General features: G+C 36.4%; 1 protein-coding gene across 2 annotated transcripts in view; it reads left to right on the forward strand.

Annotated features, from left to right (window-relative positions):
* Window positions 1-16,477: 16,477 nt before the first annotated feature.
* LOC145981018 (tRNA (32-2'-O)-methyltransferase regulator THADA) overlaps window positions 16,478-27,433 on the forward strand; it is a 34,138-nt gene continuing 23,182 nt past the window's right edge. The window contains exons 1-5 of one of the 2 annotated variants that reach the window (XM_083114113.1): window positions 16,478-16,705; window positions 21,741-21,931; window positions 22,677-22,782; window positions 23,205-23,356; window positions 26,305-27,084. In XM_083114113.1, coding sequence (XP_082970239.1) covers window positions 21,773-21,931; window positions 22,677-22,782; window positions 23,205-23,356; window positions 26,305-27,084 — 1,197 coding nt within the window. In that variant the 5' untranslated portion in view covers window positions 16,478-16,705; window positions 21,741-21,772. The remainder of the gene's footprint in view (window positions 16,706-21,740; window positions 21,932-22,676; window positions 22,783-23,204; window positions 23,357-26,304; window positions 27,085-27,433) is intronic. The other variant, XM_083114114.1, reaches the window with a different exon arrangement.

The following is a 27,433-nucleotide window of genomic DNA, read 5'->3' on the forward strand; positions in this document are numbered from 1 at the left end:
TTTTTTAATTTTCTATTACGCATGCTATTTTGGGCTATTCTTAAAATATATTTCGAAGGCAAACTGGTGAAATATAATTGTTAGTTGCACTGATAAGTACAAATATTAACTTTATGCGGCTTCATACACTCTAAATAACATAACTTTGATATATAAATTAGTAACAATTTGTTAAAAATTAAGTTAAACTGTAGAATTGTTTTCTTAAATAAATATAAAATAGTAAAAATACTAAACAAATAATTCCTTCTTTTCCTATTTAAAGGATGCCAAACAGTGTAAACCAGTTGTTAGTGGCTAAATAACATAAAATTTGAAGGCAGTAACAATATTTTTTAAAAATACTGTTTTTTACCTAACTTTGTAAATTAAATACTAGTACATTTTGGCAAATTATAAATAAAATATACCTATTTCTTTGGTATTTGTACTAAAGTGAAGAAAATGTTACTAAAACTTGGCTAGTACAGTAAATCTGAGAGTTTTAGCTTTATTTGTCCGTAACTGGATATAATTGTAACTTGTTAATCTCGTCAAACACAATCTTTGCCTCAATTTTGGAAGCTAGCTGAACTTTAGCGTTTCGAATTACATATAGTGAAGGTCTCTATAGTGGAAAAATACACCCAGTCTGTAAAAATTTGGAAATGTTGTCTCCTCTGTCGAACCAGACCAAGAGTGTTCTCAAGTGTTTCAATATATTTCTTAACATAACTAACTTTCCAAAAAAAGAATACCTTGTGCCCAGATAGCTTAGTTGGTATAGCGTTAGGCTTTTTAACCTATCTGTCCAGGGTTCGAGTCCCTGTCTGGGCGATAACAATTTTTAAATTTTGTCATCGGATCTTTTGCAGAATGGATATAAAATATGTTTACAGTCTAACAGATTATTATTTATCTTAAAATTTCGCAAATAAGCTTTTAAGTTTCTCAAATATCAGCATCTTTAGCTAACAGTACAGCATAACCAGTATTGTTATGATAGAAATGTTCTGGTGGTAGAACCTACACCTACTGTAATATCTGTGGTATTAACTTACATGCAGCCCATAACTTTTGGGACTGTTTCTCCTCCGTTACATTTCCTCGCCATTTACCCTTAGCATCGCGATTAGCCTCATAAGCAAAAAAAGCTAAATCTTATATTTGTTCTTTTTATATCTCTGAAACCACCTATACTATAGAACTACTTAATGAATTTTGCAATCTTCCTGTTCGATCTGTTAAATAATCCAGTCAATAAAAATATACTTACATAGAAAAATCTGTTTTTCAGATACTTTAATCGGATAATCTGCTTTTGCGTACTTCCTCAGAAATATACACAATCATAGTTCTTTATAAATTTAGCACCTGATATAGAATAAGTCGAAGTCTAGTTAGAGTTGGCCTGTAAGTGCTTCTGGTACATGTAGTCACTTGAAAAAACAAATATTGGGTGTATAAAAAATAGCATTCTTGTGAAACAGTAAAAATCAACCTCATTTCCTCGTAGCATTAGCTGTAAATGCTTCTTGCAGGTTAACAAAGCTCTGGCGTCTAGTCCTACATCACCTACAATCCTTTGTAAAGTTCGTGTTGTCCTATAAATTGTCGATATACATACTAAATCCCTAGTTACAGCCTAAGCTTTTAGTTTCAATCAGAGGATTTCAGTGTTCAAATAGTGATTGTAGCCTCGTATAATAAACCAAATGGAAATAACCCAAGTGTTGATGCACCCAAAAAACCAGTAATACTTCAAAAATACTTTGAAAAAGGCTATAAGGCTAAATTATTCTTCTAGCATAGAAAAAAAGTTTAGCAAATGGACCTATGGTTCATATATGTAGTCAGTCGTCTGTGAACTTCGTCTTGTCCTGTGAATTGTCAATATATTGATAAATGGTTATATTTTTTAAAAAAGGAACAATGTTGGTAAGCGTCCAGTTGTGGACCCATCGGTAAAGGGATTTCAGTCTTTATAGACACACAATAATTTTCGTTACACTAAAAAATTTGGCCTCGTATAAAGGCAAATAGTCGAAATGTTAAACATTTCGTGTACTTTATCCAGTAAACCTTAGCTAGAAATACAATAACAGCGTTACAGACATAAAAATTAAGCAAGCTTTGATATTCTAGTGGCACATAATAAATATAAAATATCCTTTAAAATACTCTGACAAATAGTTGTGGGTTATCTGAGATCAAAATTTTCAAGCCCTCTCTCCTGCATAAATAGGCTCTAGAATTCACTAAGCCTCAAAATAATATTGGGTACATAAAATAAAAAGCAGATGGAGAGTGATGCTGATCGCATCATCTCCAAACAGCAAAAACAAAAGTATATGGATGGAGCTCTACCTGATATATTTAGAAAACTTAGTATAAGAGTAACAAAATACTCAGCAAACTCTAAAATAAACAAACTTTCCTACGTAGCAGGCGTAACCTGACCTAAATAAATACATGTAGAAATACAGAACCAAAAATAGCATAGTAAAAATCAGTAAACCCTAATAATAATAATAATAATAATAATAATAATATATATTCTGTGGCTTACATTTTAGCTAAAAGTACTTTTTCTTTAGTGTTTTCGAAAAAAATTAAATAAATACTAAACTCTAAGTTAAAAATTTGTAAATGTATATATAATACAAAACAAAATAAATAAAAATTAATACATACCCTGCAAAAAATCAGTAAAAAAGTTGAAAACATCTCTTTGTGCATCCAAAATATAATAACAAATCCTTCCTGACTGGGTTAAATTGTGTTATTTGAGTAATATTAGGCTAAACTTGTGAAATAAACAAATAGAAGTTGAGAACACACACTTAGTGTGTCGAAAATGTAACTACAAGTCTTTCCTGAACAGATTGAATTGTGTTATTTTGGTAATAATAAGCCTAGACTTGTGAAATAAACAGATAGCAGTTGAGAACTAAAAGTCTTTCCTGAACAGATTGAATTGTATTATTTTGGTAGTAATAAGCCTAAACTTGTGAAATAAACAGATAGAAGTTGAAAAAACACACTTTTGCATCCAAAATATAACTACAAGTCTTTCCTGAATAGTATAAATAGTGTTATTTTGGTAAAAATAAGCCTAAACTTGTGAAATAAACAGATAGAAGTTGAAAAAACACACTTTGTGTGTCGAAAATATAACTAAAAGTCTTTCCTCAATAGTATAAATAGTGTTATTTTGGTAAAAATAGGTATAAAATTGTAAAATAATAAGTTAAAAGTTGAAAAAATGTCTTTGTGAATCCAAAATTTAATGAAAAAATGTTGCCTGAATAGTATAAATAGTGTTATTTTGGTAAAAAAATTAATATAAAGTTGTAAAATAATAAATTAAAAGTTGAAAAAATCTCTTTGTAAATACAAAATTTAATAAAAAATGTTGCCTGAATAGTACAAATAGTGTTATTTTGGTAAAAATTAACATAAAGTTGTAAAATAATAAGTTAAAAGTTGAAAAAATGTCTTAGTGAGTCCAAAATTTAATAAAAAGTGTTGCCTGAATAGTACAAATAGTGTTATTTTGGTAAAAAATTAATATAAAGTTGTAAAATAATAAGTTAAACGTAGAAAAAAAATGTCTTTGTGAGTCCAAAATTTAATAAAAAATGTTGCTTGAATAGTACAAATAGTGTTATTTTGGTAAAAATTAACATAAAGTTGTAAAATAATAAGTTAAAAGTTGAAAAAAATGTCTTTGTGAGTCCAAAATTTAATAAAAAATGTTGCCTGAATAGTACAAATAGTGTTATTTTGGTAAAAATTAACATAAAATTGTAAAATAATAAGTTAAACAGTTGTAAAAAATGTCTTTGTGAGTCCTAAATTTAATAAAAGTGTTGCCAGAATAGTATAAATAGTGTTATTTTGGTAAAAAATTAACATAAAATTGTAAAATAATAAGTTAAAAAGTTGTAAAAATATCTTTGCGAGTCCAAAATTTAATAAAAAATGTTGCCTGAATAGTACAAATAGTGTTATTTGAATAAAAATAAGGATAAGCTGTGAAAATGTTTGACATAAAGTCAAAGTTTGGTAAAAAATAAACTCAAAATTAAGTTAAATAGCACACAGTAACATACATTTACTACCTAAATCAATAATCAAAGGGTCCTAGGTTTGTTACCCCGTGATAAAAGCAAATGGTGAAAACTGTAGGCCCCGTCCCTAATAGCTCTCCCTTCTTCATAGTACAGATAAAAAAAACCTGCGCTAAAGCGTCCTGTGCCTTGAAGGCAAACCTGAGCGGAATATTAATTGGCGGCGGAAACCGGTTCTACAAGCGACGCATAGCTTCAGAGATTTGACCCTTGCTGCGCATTCTCAGACATCCTTTGTTGTCTGGTTGAATCCCTCCCCTGCCCTAGAGTATTGCATAGCTTTCCCCTGTTCTTGCGTACTGGTTAACCTTGGAAAAACCGGTTCTGAAAATCTACCGACGCGTTCTCTGATTGGTCAATCAGAATCTTTCTTTGTTCTGACGTTCTGACGTCATTTGACCTTGAACGCACACTCCCCAAATTCCTTTCTCCTCTACCTGCGCGGAATATTAATTCATTCTCTCTGTCTGGCATCAGAGCGGAGTCGAAATTCTGATACAGTATTCTGTCTAGCGTGTGAAACCACCGTCTTTAATACAATAATAACATACATTATTATATACATAGTACTAATTAATAATATTACATATCGCGGGTTCGAGTACCGGGACCGTCTTCTTTCGTACCATTACCACCGTTCATAGCGGTTCATAAACCATAGAAAACTTATTTTCAATACTATAAACATTAATTATTATCGATTTATACATTACATACTTTGCAGTAATGAATATAAAAACATATGCATACCGGTTAGTACCTCTAATTACCTTCTATATACATATTTTTCATAAAATAAATAATTATATATTCATAAAAAGTTATAAACATGCAAATACATAAATGTAAAGTACTCTAAGTACATTAGTTCTAAGTACATGCGAATTAATTAAAACCCGTGCAAATTAGTTCTAAATACGTGCGAATAAATTGCGAATATTAAATAGCGACCGGCCTTGGCGGGGTCACCATCTACTAACTCAGAACGGAGCTTAATCCTATGATGCAATGGAGATGGTTTGTTATGTATACTATGGAATACCTTATTCAGGTAGATGTAATGTATTCTCGAAGTGACTGTGGGTATATTGTAAATCTTGCGCAATTGTTGGGAATTATATTCAACGTGATTTAACCCTAGAACACTACCGTACGTAGAATTTATGCATGCTTCGCGCTCAATTCCCTCCCCTATTTCCCACATCGCACCCACCTACCCCTCCGCCTATGGTATTCCTCGAGCATTCTCTCAGGCGCGTGGCAGCACTGTGGTAAGGAGGGCGGAAGCAGTGAACGTCTTTAGTTTGTGCGTTATGTGGGACTCTGTACGTCAATAATACGTAGCGATAGTAACAGAAGAAAAATCTTGCACGTAATTTTGACGTGCATGTAGTAATAACGGCATTTGCATTCACGTAAGATTTGCGTGCCGGTAGAAATAAGCGTAGTGAAAATATCTGAAAAACGTCTGACAACTGATAAAATTTGCGAACTTTTGGTAAGTTGTGAAGAAGAAGGGCTACTGGAAGAGAATGAAGAAGATATTTTGGAAGTTAAGGACTCTGATATCAGTGATTACGATAGTGACAACGACCCAGAATATGTTCCTGATGATACTGACTTACTTCAAACAATCTGTGAAAAGATACAAGAAACACCAAGGACTCAGGGCAGGGGGCAGAAGAGGAAGCGGATCTCAGAAGATTCTACGCGTGGAACGTTATTGGCCATATCAAATTGGTTGAAACTGTTGCTGGAAGCAACAGGAACATAACTTGTGACAATTGGTTCACAAGTGTTCCACTTTCTGAAAAACTTCTCAAAGAAAAAAACTAACAATGGTCGGAACAAGAAAGAAAAATAAACGAGAATTGCCACCAGAGTTCAAAGATTTAGATTTTCAAAAGAGAAAGACTGGATCAAGCCCCTTCCTGTTTCACGACGATGTAACTGCAACATCATATAAGGCCAACAAAACAAAATTGTGGCTTGAATTTCAACAATGCACAAAGATGCAACAATCAACAGTGAAAGTAAGAAACCCGAAATAATTTTGACCTACAATTCTACGTAGGGTGGAGTAGACGTTTTTGATCAAATGTGCCAACGAATGAATGCTGGAAGAAAAACTAAGCGATGGCCCCTCTCATTTTTCTATAATATGATCAACATCGCAGCGATCAATGGATACATTATTCACACTCACAACTTCTACAACAATCAGGGCAACTCAGAAAAGAAACCATTCAGTTCATGCTTCACCTCCATGAGAACTTGACCAAGATCTGGCAGGAGCAAAGGCTAGTTAATCCGGGACTGTCACAGGAGTTAAGAAAGACAATTTTGAAGGTACTGGGGGAAGGAAGAGACTAGCAGCCACGTCACAAGGGAACAGAAAGTATTGCAGTTTCTGCAACTACAAGAAAAGGAGGATGACAACTACGTACTGCTCCTGTGGTAAGGCAATTTGTGGTGAGCATCAAAAGAAAAAGTGCCCCGACTGTGGATAATTCCAGAAATGCACTATTTTTTCTAAGGTGTCTTTTTATTCCTTGTTAACAATGTTATAATTATTTGCAAAATTTGTTTTCGTTGTTTGTTTTTCGCATTAATTATTAATGTACGTACAAGTTTGTCAACTAATACATTATTTTCATATACTCTGTATTTAATAAAGCCATGCTTATATATTTTATAAAGAATAAAAACTCCAAAATGTAGAAAACTTACAAAATAATATTAATTGTCACTTTGATTTTATAAACTAAGGTTTATGTTAAAAATCATTCACTGCATGTACATAATATTTACGTAGCGGTAGTTATACAGTAATATGGGAACACGGTAGTGTTCTAGGGTTAAATCAATTCACCTTGATGGGGGTACATACACGTTTAGTTACGACTAAAGGGTACAATGAGAGAAACGTTTGAGAACAGCTGCTTCAGATGAAAGGCCAATACAAGCTCCTGATGAAATTCTGAGGAGTAATACATCATTTTAAAGTTGTCTTCCACACCCGTCGAGCACTTAGCGACACATATATTAGCATATCGTGGTCTTTTGCGAAGTCACAAGCCTATCTTATCATGTCCACTTGTGTAAGATTTCCCCTACATGACTTGGCTACTCACAAGTTGATAAAATGCAATTCTTTCCACCTCGGAGGACGTTCTAGAGGAGAATGAGCGAGTCTTGCTATGTAATCAGAGCGTTTTGATAAAACAAAACATTTTTTGTTTAAAACTGTTATCTTTGTTATGGAATGCGTTTTTTTCTGTACATCCTTTAAATGTTCAAGGAGTATTGTTAAAGGGCTCTGATTTACCATTCGAAATACTCTGTGGGGATTAACTTTAAGTACATCTTCTTAATGTTAAGTAGCTGTAATTGATTCACAATCTATGTTAGGTTGTAATTTGACGAATTGTAGACATTTTGGACGGTGTGTTACCAAAAACGATTGATTGGTTTATTTTGCTTCGCTTTTCTTCCACTTTTGGCTAATCACGAAGGTGAGGATGAGTGATGATTTGATGAAATTGATGAATGGAGGATCACGAAGAACACCCATGCCGGGATTCGAACCCCACACCCCTAGCGTCCTAGTGCGCTGTGATAACATTTTTTTAAATATATATATATTATTTTTAAAGGAATACCCCTATGCGGTAGTATCCCCCGACAAACACAAACATCCATGTCCTATAACCGGGATTCGAACCCGGGACCTCTGGCTTCCTAGCGGTGCGCTGAGCACGGAGGTCGGCATTTATTGGATAACAAAAAAGACTGTTAGACCCAGTTGACGAGAAAAGTAAAGTTCGTTGCAGTAGTTGGTTAATGTTAGTTGTGAACATAGACAAAAAAACATGCATATTTGTAAATTATTATTCTCTATTGTGAATAAGTGCCGCGGTAGCTCAGTCGTTATGCAAGAGACTCGGGTTCGATCGCTGGCGGAGGATCCACCTATTCAATCGGCTCCGGCGCCCAAACAGCGTCGTATAAAATGGATACCTCGAGGAAACTTGGGGGGTAAAAGCGGCCAGGGGCGTGGTCACCCCCACCTTCGGCCGGCCATGTATCCAAGGGGGACTCAGGGAGCTCGAGCCTCCCCCGAAAGTTTTCGGTTTACCCTAAATTCTAATCCCTAGATTAGAATTACAATTTAAGATTATAATTTAACAACATCTAATATATGTATGTTCATTGCGTTCAATTAACTTACACAAGTTGTACGCTTAGCATGGTTAAACATATTCTATTTTTCTTATGTGATATATTAATGTTTATATTTATTGTACTTTAAACATATATAATTTTAACAGGTGAAGGTAATAAAGGGATATTTTTAGTTTCATAAACATTAATCACTCCCGTTACATTGATTAAATAATTAAATAATAATGTAATAAAACAAAAAGTTATGACCCCTGGTAGTGAGACGGGCGTGATAGGATGCCATTTTATAATGTAGAGAAGCAACGACAATAAAGCATCGTTCTTCACACGGACATTGCTCCTTGTCCGTCGTGATCCCTTGTCCCCTCCCTGGAATGCAGACGCTGCACTCTTGCATGGACGTGTGCCAGATCAGCAGTTGTGCACGCGGCGGTAACGACCCTAAAGAATTCAAATACAAATACAAATATCACACTCCAAAATTTTAATTTTATCTCTTCTTTCTAATTAATGAATAGCAATCAGTGTGGGCGCAGGATGCGGCCTTTCTTTGGGCTCCCTGCTCTGGTATGCCAGACTGGGGTTCTGGACTTGTGAGTTGGGTTCTGTGGGTTTGATGAGGAAAATAATCTTGTACATCAAACCGCTCTGGAATGCCGGAACGGAATCTTCTGCGACTCCAATATTATGCATGCTTGTCTCACTGCCAGGGAAACGTTATCGAGAATGTTATTGAAGATGTTCTTCATGATGTTGTTAAAATAATATTATTAATATTGTTATGTAATGTAATGTCATGTCATCTGTTCTGGATTCCAGAACAGAAATAATATCACATAAAGTATTGTATACATCAATTATATCATGTATATATTCCTTGTATAACATTACAATTTATTATTATGATACCTATTTTAAAATGCAAATAGTAATAAATAGAGGAAATAAAGTCGGGGGAACCGTCAAATTCGGAGCAACTGACGTCCTGGTATATTTTTAGGAACCAAGACAATAAGACCATACCCTCGAATGTATGCGGGAGGAGGCGGGCTTACTTCGGGGGTCCCCCCCTTATTACATGTATTGAATAGCTGTATATTTGTGTATGATTGTTGCTTATAGTTGATAATTGTCTAAATTATATGATAATGCAAATTCAGTATGTAATGTAATAATGTAATAAAGGGAATTATTATTTATTTACCCTAAATAAAATGAGGCTTTTGGGTTTCTTGTGTGTATGAAATAAAATAATGTGACAAAAATTTATGGAGAGAAATAATTATCGAGGCAAGATAGATTGTTCTATAACCCTGTTATTGATAATAGCACGTATCCAAAGTGGAGATCAGGAGGGTCAAGCCTCCCCCCCCTCCCAGGAAATGTTTCAGTTTACACTAGAAAAATTAGGATTTTGACTTCTTGAATAATATGACGATAAGTTAAGGAGAGAAATAATTATCTAGGCAAGAGGAAGAATGTTCTAAAACACTTTTATTGATAATACACGTATCCAAGGGGGGGGGGGTTGAGCCCCCAGGGAAATCCTTCAGTTTACGCTAGTTAAATTAGTATTAATGTAACGATTATTTAATGAGAGAAATAATTATCGAGACAAGAAGGAGATATTCTATAACCCTGTTATCGATAATAGCACGTATCTAAGTTGAGGATCAGGGGGTCAGCCCCCCCTTCGGGAAATCTTTCTGTTTACATCAGATGAAATTAGTTTTTTGGCTTCTTGAATAATGTGACGATGGAGAGATAATTATCGAGGCAAGATGGAGAATGTTCAATAACTCTGTTATTCATAATAGAACGTATCCACGGTGGGGATCAGGTGGGTCGAGCCCCTCCCCCCAGGGAAATATTTCAGTTTATACTAGAGAAAATAGGGTTTTGGCTTCTTGAGAGAAATAATTATCGAGGTAAGAGGGAGAATGTTCTATAACAGTGTTATTGATAAGAGCATCTATCCAAGGTGGGGATCAGGGGGTCGAGCCCCCCCCCCCCCCAGCGAAATCTTTCAGTTTACACTAGATAAATTAGGTTTTTAGTTTCTTGAATAATGCGACGATACGATAATTTAAGGAGAGAAATAATTATTGAGGCAAGATGGAGAATGTTCCATATTCATTGATAATATCACGTATCCAAAGTGGGGATCAGGGGGTCGAACTCCACGCAGGAAATCTTTCAGTTTACACTGGATAAATTATTTTTTTGGTTTCTTGAATAATGTGACGATAATTTGAGGAGAGTAATTAGCGAGGCAAGACGGAGAATGTTCTATAAACCTTTTATTAATAATATTGCACGTAACGTTTATTGCGCTTTCGTTGTTGATCTCGCAGCGAGTGCGATCATTGTGTAAAGATTTGTCATCATTTGGAACCTGCACAACAAAGCTGCCACAAGGACGATTCCTTGAATTACTTATTCTTTGGAGCTCGAGAGGGAACATTCTTGAATAGGAGGTGGGGTCGAGTTACTGGTAATATTAACGAAAGGTTTTATCTGCGGAACATTCTAGAATATAATGAAGACATAAATAAATACCCGGCTTCAAGTTCCCGGTTGATCAGTACAACAGAATCGGTTAGTAATTCGAAAATGAAGAGGACTAGTGACGCAATTTCCCTTAAAGTACCGAAGTCTACTTCTAGTTCCAGTTCGGGTTGAAAGTTAAAGACATTGACGACATGAGCCGAAGAGATCGAAGTGAATATTTCAGCAGTACTGGATATTGGAGCGGTTTGTTAACAAAATAAATAAGCTCCACAGATCGACTGCAAACCAAAGTTTTGAGTGATGATTTATTTGTGCCCGGGCCAAAATTCGTGTTTGCAGTCCGAGACTTTCATGGGATAAAAAGGACTTTTATTTAAGCCAACTTGGTTCGACACACACTCAAACACTTAACTACAACTACCGCAAAGGGACAGCCGAAACTTTTATGAATGTCGAGAAGAGAACGCAAGAAGATGTTGCACATGTAGACATTTTAGCTGAAATTTCAGGCTCTGCCAGGACCCAAACCAGTATCTCTGCCATATCGTGCCATTGCTCTACTGGCATACCCAGAATTTACGAAAGGGGGTGTGGGACGCATGCTTTTTTCGGTAGTCAGTCATCATTTTACCATCTTTTTGTGCCATTGACTTTTTTTTTTTTTTTTTTTTTTTTAGGATACTCGGCCAAAGGGGGCTTAAGACCCCACCAATACTCCCTTGAGCACGACACTGGAGATAAATGAGTAAGCAGTTTATCATATTGGGAGACGAAACTGTAGATATGTTGTGAACGAAAGGGTTTTCATCGTCCATTAATTTTTTCGCGAACCAGCTGTGTTCGAGAAGACTTCCTTTGTTTTGTGCAGATATATGACAAGACTGCGGAAGCTGTGACGGACAATTTTGAACACTTGCGAGTGCTTAGACCTGAATATGAACAATTTGGCGGGTTTCGCTTTTATAAGAGCTGCAAACATGGGAGGACAAGACACAGCAGTGGTGTTCAGGTTTGAATCAGAGAGAAATATTCGAGAACTGTGTGCGTCCACTTCGCAACCCACAGTCTGTGTGGATTGTCCATCCCGTGCGTGTGTAACAGCTTCGTAAAAAACACTCAAACACCATAAAGGTTTTGATGGCTGATGAGAAGAAAAGGACAAACACGTTGTGATAAAAATGGCAGCCTTCAACGGTGGCTTCGATTTAGGGGAGTGTTGCTCCCCATTTTTTTGCTGCCCTCTTAATGCTAGGCCTTGTCCACCAAGAGAAAGTAAACTTTCCTTGCCCCTCCGTTTTGGCACCAAAAGACCACCACTGGCCCTAAACATACACTTGTGAGGTTCTATCTATACCCCTTAAAAATATGTTGTTCAGCCCCCCCCCTGAAGGAAATTTCTGGATACGTGCCTGTGTGGGGCCCTAACTCCACTCATGGCGTGATGCAAAGCACAGGGGAGCACTTTACTTTTTTTTACTTTTCTATTGTGATCTGTATGTTACATAAAATGTAAATTAATTATTTTGTTTCATATTATACATTCCGTAAACATTTGCTGGAGGGATGAAGAGTTGCTAAAAATGCCCAAAATTTGTCGCGACTAAATCTCCCTTAAATTCATGTCCGAAAGGGGTCACCCTACATACAACACTTCAGTAAAAAGAAAAACATCAGTTAATAAACTTAGTCTGCAAAGGGGCATTAGACCAGGCCCTGAGGCAAGTACGTCTTGTACACTAACTGTGTGGTTACTGTCACGAGGTCCTCTAGATTTTTCGGGGCAGCAAGTGGGGAAATACCTGGGAGAAGTAAGAGAACGGGGGGAAAGCTATTAGAGAAGGCAGCGAAATGAGTGATCATGCTCCAGACGAGCTATCTTTATAGTGTAAGTGTGTGTAAAGTAAAATGTATCCTTTTTTTGGTGAGAGTGCAGGAAAAGAGAAGTGGGGCAAGGAAGAAAGACTGGAAGAAGAACTGCCGAGGGAGGAGAAGAATGTGTATATAGGGGACAAAGTAAGAGACAGCTTAAAAGAAAACTAAATGTAACAAAATATTGTAGAAAAATCAAAACTATGTAGTGCGTACAGCCTATGGCTCGCACAAAAAGAAAATAAATCTAAATCTAAATAAAACAGATATTCATCAGTGCCTCGTATATGTGAAACACTGATTCTATAAAATAGTTTGTTCTTTTACAACGTCCTAACGTGCTAAAATGTCACTAGTATCAGGACTCCCTCTACTCTGATAATGTAATCTTCTTATTTTTCCACTTAAATAAATAAGACAAGCCGTGATTTTTCTTTAATTACGACATACAATCAATATTTATTCGTGTTACGTAGCAGGAGAAGTTGCTCAATACATGATACCTTTTTTAAATGAACAAAACTGTTGAAGAGATCGAAGAGTAAGATAATATATCTTCTATCCTGACTTACTTGCGTATATAGCTAAGCAGAATGCAAGCTAACGTAAATAAATCTCCGAAAATGAATGTATAATGTTCGCCAATATTAAGCTCTTGCAAAAACTTGCCGTGCTATTCTCAATGGAAATATCATATCTTAGGAAAGAAGTTGAATTATCGCAACAGCCGTATCGTGATATGTGAAGAGTGAGATAGGCAGGGAAGGTAAAATGGGGGAGATAACACATATGTACTTACTCACGAACATATATGTCCATCAGTCTTCTTGTATGTTGGTGTGTGTATGCAGTGGCGGCGATTTGGTTCCAAAACCAGGGGGGGGGGGGCAAGGTGCCAAAAATTTGGGGAAAGACAGTATATTTCCCTTTGTAGATAAGGTTTAGCATAGTGTGGGGGTAAAAGTGGCGAAAAGTGGGGGGCACCTGCCCTAATCGCCGCCATTGTGTATACGTATAGAGGATATGCGCTTAATGTCCTGATGCCTTAATATACCAGGACGTTAGTTTCATGAATTTAACAGCCTTTTAATTTCTCTTGTGTATTGATTATTTACTGATGCAATGCACATGGCAAAATAACATACATATAATGAAAAAATAATAATTGCATAGTACTTGATTTGTAGTATTTTCTTTGTTTATTTTTTCCGTTCTGGGGGCCAGAAGGGCATTAAGTACGAGTGAGGGCTGGAATTGTAACGGTTGGTGTGCTTTCGGGGGGGGGGGGCTGCATACACAATACGAAATTTCATATTTTTAGAATTTTCGTCTCTCAAAATGGCAACGGGGGTATTTTAAGGAGGTTTTCATTTGCCTCTCTGGTTTTTCCCAGAGTTCTTCACTGTTTTTATTTGAAAATGCTGATTTTCTCAAAATTTCGGAGGGGGCTGTAGCTCCTTCAGCTCCCCTCTCTGCGTACGCCAGTGGTTGATCAAAAACAGGTCATTATCTTGAGACGAGTTGATTGTTTCCCTTATTCTGGAGTCCAGAAAAAATAACTTGCGTTTTGATAAAGTGAGTGCTATGTTACACTATGTAGTTTGAAACTAATAAAATATATTTCAGAACATATGCAATTTTGTTATTTTGTTTGGATGCGCCGACGTCACCTGCCTCATCCTGAATTTCAGGTACTCTCCAAGTTATTGTAATGTTTGTTTGTTTTTATTTGTTATTGTATTCATCAGAGATTCTCAAAATATTGTGGTATGATATATTCTGGAATGATCACCTTTAAAAAGGTGCCGCTACGGCGTACCGTCTACAAACGTTGTTTATGTGTACACGTACAGTGAGATCCACTAGTATTTCTCGGCAAATTGTCCATGACTATTTTCATTAATTTTTCTCTCGCATCCTGTGTATTTTTAAGCGATGGATTTTTATGTACGCTGGCGCAGAAGTTGTCAACAGCTTGTTTTGAGTTTTCTTTTAATTCTTGAAGCTCTTATTGGGTCAAGTTAAGTGCACCAACATGGTGATGGACAATTTACACGGTAATACTCATGGATCCCATTGTACATCACAATATCTAAGGACCCATCCGAACGAAATACTCTGGCTAAGAAGGGGAGCGGGAGCTGCATCCCCACCAGTCCCTTCATTCGCTACGACCTTGCCCCCGATGCAGTTCCAAAAGCAGAGCACTTATCCCAAGCCGTCTGGTGACCCGTGATCAGCCACGGGACACGTTTCGAACATAAACAACGCACCGTTTGCATTGTGCTTATCAGAGAGCGTCTTTCACCTATTCGGCGACAGATGGGTCTCTTTGCACAGTTGCCAGTAATTAAATGCGCCCTGCTGACACTAAAATCATCCGACTTTTCACGTGGTTAACACGCTATCAATGAATTATTCTATTTTTAACCCTTTTTTCTCTAAGGTCAAATACACACTCGTCACGAGCTCCGGATGTGGCATATTGTTATTTCGCCGAAAACAGTTGGATTTACAGAACCAGTAGGCCTACCAATTGCAGTAGAAAAGTTAACTTCATCTTTTTGGTATTTTTACATTGGCGTGGCGTGATATTCTCGAAACTAAGCAATCTTAGTAATAATAACCCCATCGTTGACAGTGCCTGATAATAGAGTGACATAGATTGCAAAGCCTTAGAATGTACACACAGAGTACTAATTGGTTAAGACAGCGTGCTACGACGCCCCAGGTTTGAATCCCGGCATAGGTGTTCTTTATGAGTGTCCCTTCTTCAATTTCATCATATAATCATTCATTCTCGTCGTCGCGATTAGTCAAAAGTGTGAAAAAAGCGACGCTAAATAAATAAAGATCAAACAATTTCAATCATATCAATTTGCACTTTTGCATTAATTGACACAGTTGATCTGATCTGAAGTGATGCATTTTTAGTGCTTCACACGGAACAACAACTGATAAAATTACTCTTTGATGCATTTCTGAACGTATTTTGATCCATCGAAGTGCATAATTAGCTATTTTCTCATAATATCTATTACTTAATTAAGTTTATTTTAATTTAAAAATTTAAATCCAACTGATTTTTTTTTTTAAAATTGAGTAAAAGGATAACAAGAAAAGGTCGAGAATGGATCTATAGTTTAAAGTGGGATGCGAGCGACCATGTAAATGTGCCTCTCCTGGGGATCGAACTCGGGATTTATTCCGATGGTGGCCCTGAAAAAAATTATTATGACTGAACATTACGATTTATATATTGCGATACACATAAAAGGAGATCATGAAAGCTAATTTTCCATGCATTATGCTCTATTTTTTAGTATTCCTATTTCGAAAAAAAAATGGGGAGGGAGGGATTTAATTCCAAAAGTTCTTCACGCCGTTGATGTGCGTGGCGGAAATGAATTTTGGTCGGGAGTGGTCAATCGGGACTGGAAAAATTCGCAATTTCCTGACTTGGACGGGAAATTTTCGTGAAGGGAAAGGTTCGAAATGTAAAAAGCTCGAATTCTACTAACGGAATTTTCCCTGAAGTGTTTTCTTTTGCATATCTGGGATAAAAACTACTATTTTCAAGAAATTTCAGACACTTTTGGTGCAGAAAACATTAACCAATTTTAAATACGATTATCTGGAATTTTTCGGCTGTTCTGGGTCCAGAAAAATCTGTAAACCATTTTCGGAAGTCGGCTCAAACTCCATTGAAACTCTTAAATTCCTGTACATGTAGAATTGCTCGTTATTGATGTTTTCGTTCTGCCGTGCGGCACTCGATTTCAATTGTTTTTATACATGGCCTCCTACGAAGATAGGTGAAAGTGAAATATAAACATATTTCTAACACTTTTGATATCCCAGTCGTAATAGGATAGTTTCATAATACATAAAAACACCGCAACAATACTTTGCATATTGTCTTGTTTCTATTAATTAATTAATAAGCCATGCTTTTATTTATTATGTTACTATTGAGCAGTAGACGAAGTTGCACGTGCGGTACGGTCGTAGGTTCAGAGCAGAATTAGGTTAGTGCGATTTGATGTTTTTTATTCTTAATAATATTTTCTGCAACATATATAAATAGCACAGGTATATAGGTACATGAAAGTTTCGTAAGAGGAGTTGTAAAGACTGTACAGTAGAGTATGTAACATGACAGCTGCTACAAGAAAATCTGGTGCAGTTCGTGTTCCATAATTTAAATTATTTTTACACAGTTAGTATAAAATAAATCAATATGTAGACGTACGTCTTGGATATATCAGCCAAAAGTGCAATATGTTGTATTGGTATTACTACTGAAAATAAATACGTGAAATGTGCGAATCATTGTTGATTTTTAAACCTTTCCGGGTTCGGTACACGAGATATCTTCTTCAAAGTTTTGTAAACATTTTATTTTCCTGTAAATTGATATCGAAAGCTTTAGATCGCATAATCTTATTATATGGTTCTACGGGCTTTAAGATGTATTTCGAAACATCACTTTTTCCTATCTGAAATTTAGGTTTTTCTTTTGCCCAGTTTCATAATCCAGTCAAATTAACTAATCGTGTGCTAACCCCCAGCAACATACTATATGTTCTTTTTTTGTTTTTTGTAATTATTTGAGAGAGCCATTGAAACTATCCACCTATTCTACTCACTAGAAATTTCTTGTTCTTTTTTAATTTTTTGAGAGAGGTATTAAATCGAACTTCGTAATCTTATAACCAACACACACACATAAATATCACCTAGAAGGTACCATTTGTGAGATCAGATATATATGGTACTACTTTACTATACCTATCAATGATTTATTTCGCAATTTTTTACATTGCTAACGTACTATTCTGCATTGCGGAACATTTATTTAGGTGAAATAATGAATTTCTAACGAAAATAATGTCTATGTCGTACATTAACGAGTACTTACTGGTGTTCCTTTTTTCCCACAAACCATCCACGTGTAGCCCCAAAAAACATGACATTAGCCCAAAAATTCACGATAGCCCCACGAACCATCACGGGGACGAGGTATGCCTACTAGGTTAGGTTAGACCTGTTAGGTTAGGTTCCATTAGCACTCCTTTCGTTCAATTTAGCATATACGGACAATACGAGAGCGTATTGTGCTCTCGTGCAGAAAGCAAATGGCGGCAGCAGCAATAGCACGTCGGAAATAGATTTTCGTAGAAAACCACATACATTCGCATTAAAATGGATCAAAACTACATTCCCGAACATCAACAACGCTACAGAAAATGATTTGCGTAAGTACTTTCTCCTGTAAATTTGAAGAAATCCGTCTCCGGTATAGTAAAGTGTTACCAAATATATTTGCTGATAAATTTTGAGACATGTCACAAACATCTCTATCAGCCAGCAGTATAGATCGACCACAAGGAAAAAAACCTTGGGACGAAAAGTCCCCGCGCAACTTTCCCTTCTTCCCTCCACCTCGGGCCATAAGGAAGCATGGTCCACTCGCCCAATCCCCCTACTCGCGGGGGTACGGTGCACAGGACTCGCGGGTCTGCACAGGTTGTTTTGCTCGTGGTTCCACTATAACTATAAAGAAAGGTGTTTGGGTTAATTCCTTGGTGGAGAACACATGGAACATTTGGTACCACCGACTCTTCTCCTTTGCCCCTAATGTATGATTATTAAACTATAAGTTTAAGTATTTTCATGATCCAATTAGCCAAAATTTTCAGCCTTGCACTTATATTCGAAATTAGGTTAAGTGTAATATCAAGCTGAAGACTTGGGAGCCCTCTATTGACTTTGCCCACTCGAGAATTATACCGATTTTTTTAATTGATAGATTTTGTTGTTTAATGCCATGTAGAACGTGTTTCAGGGCATGGAGACCACACATAATATTCGACCCCAACTGTATGGCTTGTGTAAGTAAAAAAAACTTTCACCATTTTTTATTCATAACCAGTTGTATACACAATCAAACAGGTCCACTTGGTTTATTTTACTTAGCTTTTATGCAGGGTAGAAAATTGTTGAAGACTCGGGCAAGGATCTTAATTTACACACACACACACACACACACACACACACACACACACACACTATATACATATCATAATATATATTTGTTATGTTACATGTAAAAGTCAATTATTAAATATACAGGGTGTCATTTTAATTGCACCCATGGACCACAGAAACGTATAGAGAACCACAAACAAAGAACTTTTATCAGTAACCTTTTTCTCGGTGCGTCGTTTCGGCGCTAGAGTTCAAAAAAGCCCAATTTTATGTTTATATACACACACAAATGCATATATTACTACTGTCTGGCTGCCTTAGCCGAGACCATGGACGGAAGTGCGCATGCGCCAACCGGACGCGTTCAGTGGCTAAATAGGGGTGACGGAGATTTGGACAGGAAGCAGGTTCCTTGAAAATCTGCTGTAGAAACAGCAATGAAGTTTCAACGTAGTAACATCGCCGCCAAAATACATACAGAGATGTTTACGAATTATGTAAGGGTTAGGTAAGCCAGTTATATACTATATCAGCAAATAGAACATATCAGGAAAGTATTCATATTGTCACATTAGTAGATAAACTTGTTTGTAAACCAGTAACTTTATTTTAGGTCATTCAATTAAATTGATCTTCTTAGTAAATATTATAATTAGCACAAATGTACACAACATTAATCAGGATAGTATTTAATAATAATAATATTGTTGTATATAGTATTATAAGTATAAATGTAGTAACTGAAAAGCTTGTGACATTTTTTAGCAAAACGAGGGTGTTTTGTAGAATGTGCAACAGGGGCCAAAACGTCCCAATTTTCCTCATTCCACTTCGAAACGGTTTGCTGCCAATTGTAAGAGCCATCACAAATCACAAACACAACACAGAAAGCTGTAATAAACACAACAAGCAAACCCACACAAGTGAAATACCACAGGTTAGTTTGGCGAGTGCTTCTCCCTGCTTCCCCTCTCGCGTTTGGAATCGTCCTTTCCAGGTAGTTTCGTCTTCCTTGACCGGACTGTAATATAGCTATAAAATGGAATTCATTTGTTACTTTTATGTATTTCAAATATTTATTAAGTTACAAACTAATTCTTTTACCAACTTGTTAAAATGTCAAACTGCAAAATGAACTAAGGAAATTTTTTTCCAGACTTCTGAAAAATTTTGATTATCGGCCCCATGTATATTATATGCCCCAGGCCTCGCTCTCACCTAGGGCCAGCCCTGCTCTGAAGTGCCTTGATAATTCTATGCTTAGCAATTTGTATATTTACAAAGTAAATGATATGTTTTGGCAAGGATTCTTACAATGAAAAACATGCGTGAATATAAAATAAGAAAAAAATGTCTGGATAGGATTATAAAGAATGGGTTGTCCTGGCTTAATTGGATTGTCTGCTAACCTTGCAACAATGGTTATAAAACTAAAATTACCAAATGTTGCAGACTGCAATCTTCTGGAGCTGGCTTCTCTGCATCATTCATTTATGCAGGGGCAAAATCGAGATCCTTACAAGATCCTAAAAATTGTCAGTTTTTCATGGGTTTCTATAGATTCAAATTACATTTCATGGCTCGAGAGGGGCATCCTCCCCCCCCCCCCCCTTGGGTATGGACCTGCTCTCAAATAGTAAAAAAATATGCAAATGAAAATGCCTCTAAGCATGACACTCCTAACCTAACAGCATAGAATTATTAATACTAATTAATGTAACACTCCTTTGCTGTATTTGGATTTGTAACTTTTCAGTCTGTGTTCGATTTAAGTTATTTAAATTTTAATGAAGGGGTCCCGGACCCGATACCCTTTGGAGGCACATAGTGGTTTGGATCCCACTTTAAACTGTAGGTCCAGTCCTTATTAGCCTTTCTGTGCATAATGTAGACTTAATACAACAAAGCAATCAATTTAAATTTTATTACATAATGACATTTACTGTAAATTTCTTGACTTTCATCATTAATATTTTGTGTTCATGAAGTGATAAGCAACATTTCCTCTATTGGTGTTTTTGACAGTCTTGTGAGCTCTATTCACTTTCATGAAGTCTTCAGGCTAAGCTGCTTCAGGCTACGGTGACAGGTACATTACATCACCATAACACATCTCTGTGAGCTAGAAACAAAGAAAGTAACCATACAGAAATGTTTCACTTTCTAGACTGGGTGCAGCGAGTCAAGGGCACCAAAGATGCCTTAACACAAATTATATTTACCTTACAATAGTGTGATTATTACTATTACTGGTTAACTTGACTTAAAAACGCTACCAATATGAGATATTCCAATATTTTATTCTGATAGACTAATGTCAGAAGTACTGGATATTCATCACATAATCTACCGTAAATGCTGGAGTATGTAATGGATATCAAGTTCATAATGCACAGGGTGAGCCTAAGGGAAATACACATTAAATGCTTTATAAATCGAAAACTGTTTTATCGGGAAGCATTTAGTACTGTTTTATGGAGAATGTCTTCAAGTTTACAACCTCCACTTTGTGTTTGTTTTCGTGATGTCAGCATCACGTGAGCATCCTTGACATCAGTCGAGTCGAGCAATTTGGCTACTAGCCAGTTAGAAAATGCTTTCTGTGTGCGTGGGATTTAACACTGTGTTACTGCTACTTGTAGGGATACATCAAGGACTGGTTTTCTGTTCCTCCCCTTCCTACAAGTGTGGATAACCTTAAGCAACGCATCACAACAGCTGCTGGGACTGTTGACATATACATGCTGAGACGTGTTTGGGAGAACTGGACAACCACATTGATATCGGTCGTGTTACAAAAGGGTCACACACAGAACATTTGGATCGAATTCCACTTGGGCTTGGTTGTTTGTGAATGTCCATTCATCAATTTCATCACTCATCTCCATCTTCGCAAATTAGCCAAGAGGCACAAAATACCAAGTAAAATAAACTAAATCAATCAATCTTCCAACCCTTTAAGTATTTCAGCCATATTATTAAAACACTTGTTTTTGTAAAATTTTGAAACTGTCTATTCTTTTAGGCTCACTCTGTATTTTTACTGCAGATAAATATTTTTATTATTTGTAGATATCTTTTCCCGTAGAAGTAATGTAAACAAAATGGATTTCTCAAACAATAAAAGTGCTTCCAAGGATGAGGCCACTATGGATTATTTACAAAGACAACTGGATGGAGTGGTACTTTCTGATTTGGAAGGCATTGCAGAGATCACTCTCAAGAGAGGTAGTGAACTCAAGGTAGCCAGCAAAGTGGAAAAGGTAAAGAGCAGTTTTAGGATAGTTACTTTTTAATTAATTGAGTTACAGTTAAAGTTACTTTGTTCAAAATATAACTGTAAGTTACTTTATTCTGGATAAAAGATAACTCGTGTAATGTTGCTATATACATTAAATGTAAATTATTAAATATAACTATGTAAATAAAACATTTCCAGAAAAATCTTAGTGGTTAATTTATCTTCAAGAATTATAATTGTGTTTATGATTATAAAAGCATTAACAAATTACATATGTAAAAAAGTATTGTGCATAGTAAATGCTAAAATTAGAGTAGTCAATATTATTTGACATTTTGTTTGCTTTGCTTAAATTTGATGAATGATTCACACCACACCCTGCAAGAAAATGACAGGAAGAATTTCAGATCAGTAACAGATTTGGAGAAGAGGACAGCTCATACTGGATCTCAGGTACATCACAAAGTACAAGATGATTCAAAATTGTTATAGTCTCTTTTAGGGTAATTTGACTGGACATACGGCGTAAAGCCGTAGCTGCACCACTGTCCAATATGCATTCGCCTCAATTGGTACTCCGGCAGTTTGTTTCTTTATACAGCATATTTGCAGAAGATACAATTCAATCTACAAGTGTATTAAGATACGCTGTATAAAACACAACTTATTACTAACTTTGTTGACCCTGTACCTCCACCTTAGATCCCTTGATTACAAGGTGACAGTATTACCAATCGATCTGCTCAATAATATTCTTCTCCTTTCAGGTTGTATCTGGTTTACCTCCAGATAAGAAACTTGAGTTCACTGGATTGGTACAGTCGAAGCTGGGTGGAAACACACTGCAGATGGATGGGATTGCTGGAAAAAATAGTAAGTGTGTTGGTTGTAAACTTAATTGAACATTTATATACAGGGTGTCTGGCTTAAACATCCCATAAAAGAAAAAATCATTTCAGGTTATGAAGTTTTCTTTTATTGGATGTTTAAGCCGGGCACACTGTATTAAAATATACATTCTTCATAAAAGGTGTAGATTCCCATGCATATAGCACCATGTCATGAAGGCATGTTTAGGGGATGTGGGGATAGAAAATATACAAGTTTAAAACAACAATATTCATTTGTGTACACCCGGTACAGAGCATTGTGTGTTCATTGTGTTGTTGTTATTATTATTATTATTGTAGTTTCACATGAGGTCCAACATAGATTTCGTACCATAGCATTAGGAACATTAAATATTATTTTGTTTCCATGTCTGTACATTAATTAAAATATTATTCTTGCTACAGTTTGTGGTATCATAGAATACATTCCAAGTTGCAGAAGTAGCCTTCTCCCGATGCTGCCAGATATAATTGTTTGTTGCGAGAAAAATATCATAACAATGAAGGAGAAACTCAGGCATAATTGTGAAGTAAACATTGATTGTACTGTTTTCAGGGTGAGTATTATTTTTAATGACTATTGTACAATATTTTCTTTGTAGATGATAAGTCGATGTAAATTCATGTAGAACAAGACTGGACCTTTTACTACTGTAATTTTAATTTTGATGTTTTTTATTTGTTACCAAGTTGATGATTATGATATGTAAGAAAACATCCGTATGCAGGCCCGTAGCCAGGCTGAGCCCCCTCCCTGGAACACCCTTGACATTAGGTAAAACTATTTTGTGTAATTTGTTTGCAGCGAAGAGTGAAAATGTTGACAGCAGATATTTTTTGCTCACAACTCTGGTGAAGGATAAATTCACAGAGCATGAACAACAGCTATTACATTCGTTCATCTTGTTTATAAGAAGTCTAAATAGCGACAAGTATTTAGAATATTCTCTTCTCTAAACTTTAGAAAGTTACTTCATAGGGGAGCTTCTTTATCTGTACCTTTGCTGCCTCTGTTGCGAGTTGAGACCACCTGCTTAGACAAAAACCTGTAACTTTGACACATCATCATGCAAATTCCCTCGGTATCGGCATCAAACGTCAACATGGAACGAAGGGGAGTTTTATTGTTTCGACCCGGGGGTGGAATGTACGCTAGGCACTATGATTGAATACTGTCCATTTTTCTTGTGTGATATAAATATCTGTATCATCAAAAGTAGTATCGAGTGTGTAGTAAGGGATAATTTCAGTAGCAGTCAATTGACGCTTCAAGCGATATTTTAAAAGATATAGAAGAAATGAAGTATTTGTATGATGTTTCTAAAATGACCCCCTTCTTCCCCCTCCTTCACACACAAACACATAATTTACCTTAATTTAATACTGTTAAACATTTGATAAATGGACTTGGTTTACAAAGCCCACCCCCCTGATAACTCGTGAGCCCCCCCGTGGAGATCAATTCTAGCTACGGGCCTGTCTGTATGTGTAATTCATAATTTCCTGTGGGGTTTCTGAAATGAATTAAAAAGCAACTAAGGTAGTTACAGGAGAAAGAAGCACATTATTTGATGGAGAAGCTTTCCAAGTTTTTCTAGAACATGAGAGTATGATGCAATTTCAACTTTTCTCTGTTTGAAGTGACAATATCACAATTACGTTGAGCATTTTGTGTGTTGGAATTTGCCAAAATTGAGTCAATAGTGACTGTGCGACAATATTTTGATGCAACATACCACAAACTTATCACCCACAGATAAATTTAAAAGTACAAAAAAGACAAAGTGTATCCTAAATTCACTCCATACTCTGAGCTTGTATCGCACTTTAACATTGAAAGAATTGAAACGGTTGAATCTAAATTTGATGAGTACGCTATATAAAATTGTAAATAACAAAATAGACTCAATGGGGTTAGTATCTGCATTACAATACAGTGCGCCTCAAATGAGAACCAGGCTGAAACCCAGGTTGTTTCATGTGTCAAAATCTCGAACAAACAATGTAAAGTTATCTCCGCTGTGGAAAATGGCCAAAAATTCTAATGAAGTGGTAGCAAATGATCCACTGCTCGATATAAACAGTATGTCCCTGCACTCATTCAAAAGAGCCCTATGGCTCGGTGGAGAAAGGAATGAGGAGTTCGTCTGTTAGTAATAAGTAATCAGTAAGTCAATTTATGTAAGGCACAAATGTAAATAATGCACAAACTGTATGTATGCCTTAAGAGAACAAAGTTCTGTGGGATCCTTTGATTAATAAATAAAGGAATACAAAAAAAGATGTCCAGTGGACAAGTCCCTTATGCCATGCCTACCACTGACCAACAGATGATACAATGTATTTCATGGACACCTGTCTAGAAGGGAGAATATGTCGAGAGACTGCAAAGCTCTACAAAAACTTAATGAGTTTCCACATGGAATGATATGCTTCTTTCTGCTGTGCCCGTCTCTGTTACTTTTTTATTAAGTGTAGAAGAGGGAATTGTGAATTACTTACTAACATTGTGTTGTGCGTAAACCCATAGGAGGGCTGAAAAAGATGCAGAAACCTATTTTGGGTGGTGGTCTGGGAACTGTGAACAGGAGTGTGTAGGATGATCTCCTTCGGGTGACTAAAGCTGCTAGAGTACTGCAATGAGCAATTTTTGCTCGAGTGCCCAATATTTCACACAGACAATGTTAGATTGACATCACTTCGACTTGAGCGAATAACGTCGAGCAAGTGACATACACTCAAAGTCTACCAGCACACGTATATCTGTAATTTTTCTCTGGTAGTGAGCCCTCAAATATGGATCCTGAAGTTCAAGATGCAGTGAAACTTAAATGAACATAGTCATCGTCTCCATGTTAAAACTGAGTTTAATCTATCTTACCAATATATAAAAATGAAATAGATGATTGTGGGCTGAAACTGCCAGGACGGATATTTTATATGTATGTGTCTACAATTATTGTCACATGAAAATGATATTCCATTATAAATGCTCGAACATGCGATACTCAAACAAGTACAAGCGAGCGAAAGTGGTCCCATGCAGGACTCTAAAAGCTGCAGTGTATCTGGGTGAGGGGTTGAATAAATCATGTGCTGCTTGTGAACTGTCATGCTATATTTTTCCATATTCACTTTTAGTTGTTATTTTCCCCAAAATTCAAGTTTTCAAAGGGAAGAATCCTTACTAAGCATTAATATGGAAATAATTTTAACATAAAGCTGGAATATACTTTAGCTATAAGTTGTGAATATTGTGAATACAGTGTGTCTGTAATGCAATTACAGGAAACCTTGATTTTACATTTTTCAGGGAACCAAGTTGAGAGAACTTGAAATGCAGGAAAATGTAAAATCCTGGAAAATTTTGTAGCATTTTACTCTACTGGGAGGGATCATAATATTGAATGAAAATGCAGGAAAAATGTAAAGCTGGGGTTCCACTGTGTTTATTTTTTTTAAAAGTGATCACTTTCATTTGGACATATTTACGTTTTTCTTTCAGTTGATAGCTGCACTGTGCCAGAAATTCTCATCTGAACTGATAAGCGACCTTTCAGCGGAATTACTGGGAGTCTCTTTTCTGTTGTTGGACGTCATTGCTATTGCACATTCATTTGATGCAGGTAGCCTAGCTGCAACTGCCTTCTGCATCTCGCTCAACACTACCCTTCCTGTTAATGATATAAGCAGTGTGCTAAGACTGTGCGTAGAATGCACATCAGATTCTCCAACAATTACAGTGAGAGAGAAAGCATATGAACTTAACATCGTGAAGAGAGAGTTATTTTGTTTGTGTCTAAGTAATGCCATGTTAAACTGCTGTTCACCTGCTTTAATGTCGGAAGCAGAACATTCGCAAGGTTACCCTGTGTTTTTGGGTATGTTCCCAGTGCTAGAGTCCTCCTGTAAGAAATATTCCAAGTCCACGTTCTTTGCTTTCAAAGTCCTCGCTACGTGGCTCAAGAAGACCGGAGATGTGTTAGAGAGAGAATCGCTTGATAAAGAAATCACTGACAAAATTTACGATGCCTTGAAAGTGATTGTTGAACTTGTTAACACCAATTGGGAGAGCCCTATATCAGGGGTTCGAAACCAGGTTCCTAAACTACTTCTGATGATTGTAGATATTTTTGAAACGAAAAAGATTTCTGTTGAAGGTCCCCTGGCAAAGACTTACACCGTAACGTCCTTAATGCAATACATCACAACAGAGCTTCCATGGAGGATGAAGACCAAGTTTTCACTGATGTTCATATTACTGCCACAATATGGTGTGTTAAAGGTGAGTTCTACTATTTAAGTTTATTGTGTTCCCATAGAATCATGTATTTTTGATTGGCTCTGAGAACAGTTATGGAACATCAATTTGCTCAAATATGATCATTTTCACAAGACACGATTTTGTATTTTGGAGGGAGGATAACAGATGTGTGTGTAGGATTACTTACACCCGTGTACAGTCAACGGCGCCCACCCAGTGTCGAATAACATGGGTACCTGGGGGAAACCCTGGGGGGTAAAGGTGGTCAGGGGCGTGATGCTGATCACATCACCCCCACTCACGACCGGATCAAGAAAGTGTGGGGCGTTACCCCCGCGTTACCCCCACACCCCCTATATGCCTTCATGGC

Source organism: Lepisma saccharinum, chromosome 28, assembly GCF_977018435.1.
Source record: "Lepisma saccharinum chromosome 28, izLepSacc3.1, whole genome shotgun sequence".
NCBI classification, from domain to species: Eukaryota; Metazoa; Arthropoda; class Insecta; order Zygentoma; family Lepismatidae; genus Lepisma; species Lepisma saccharinum.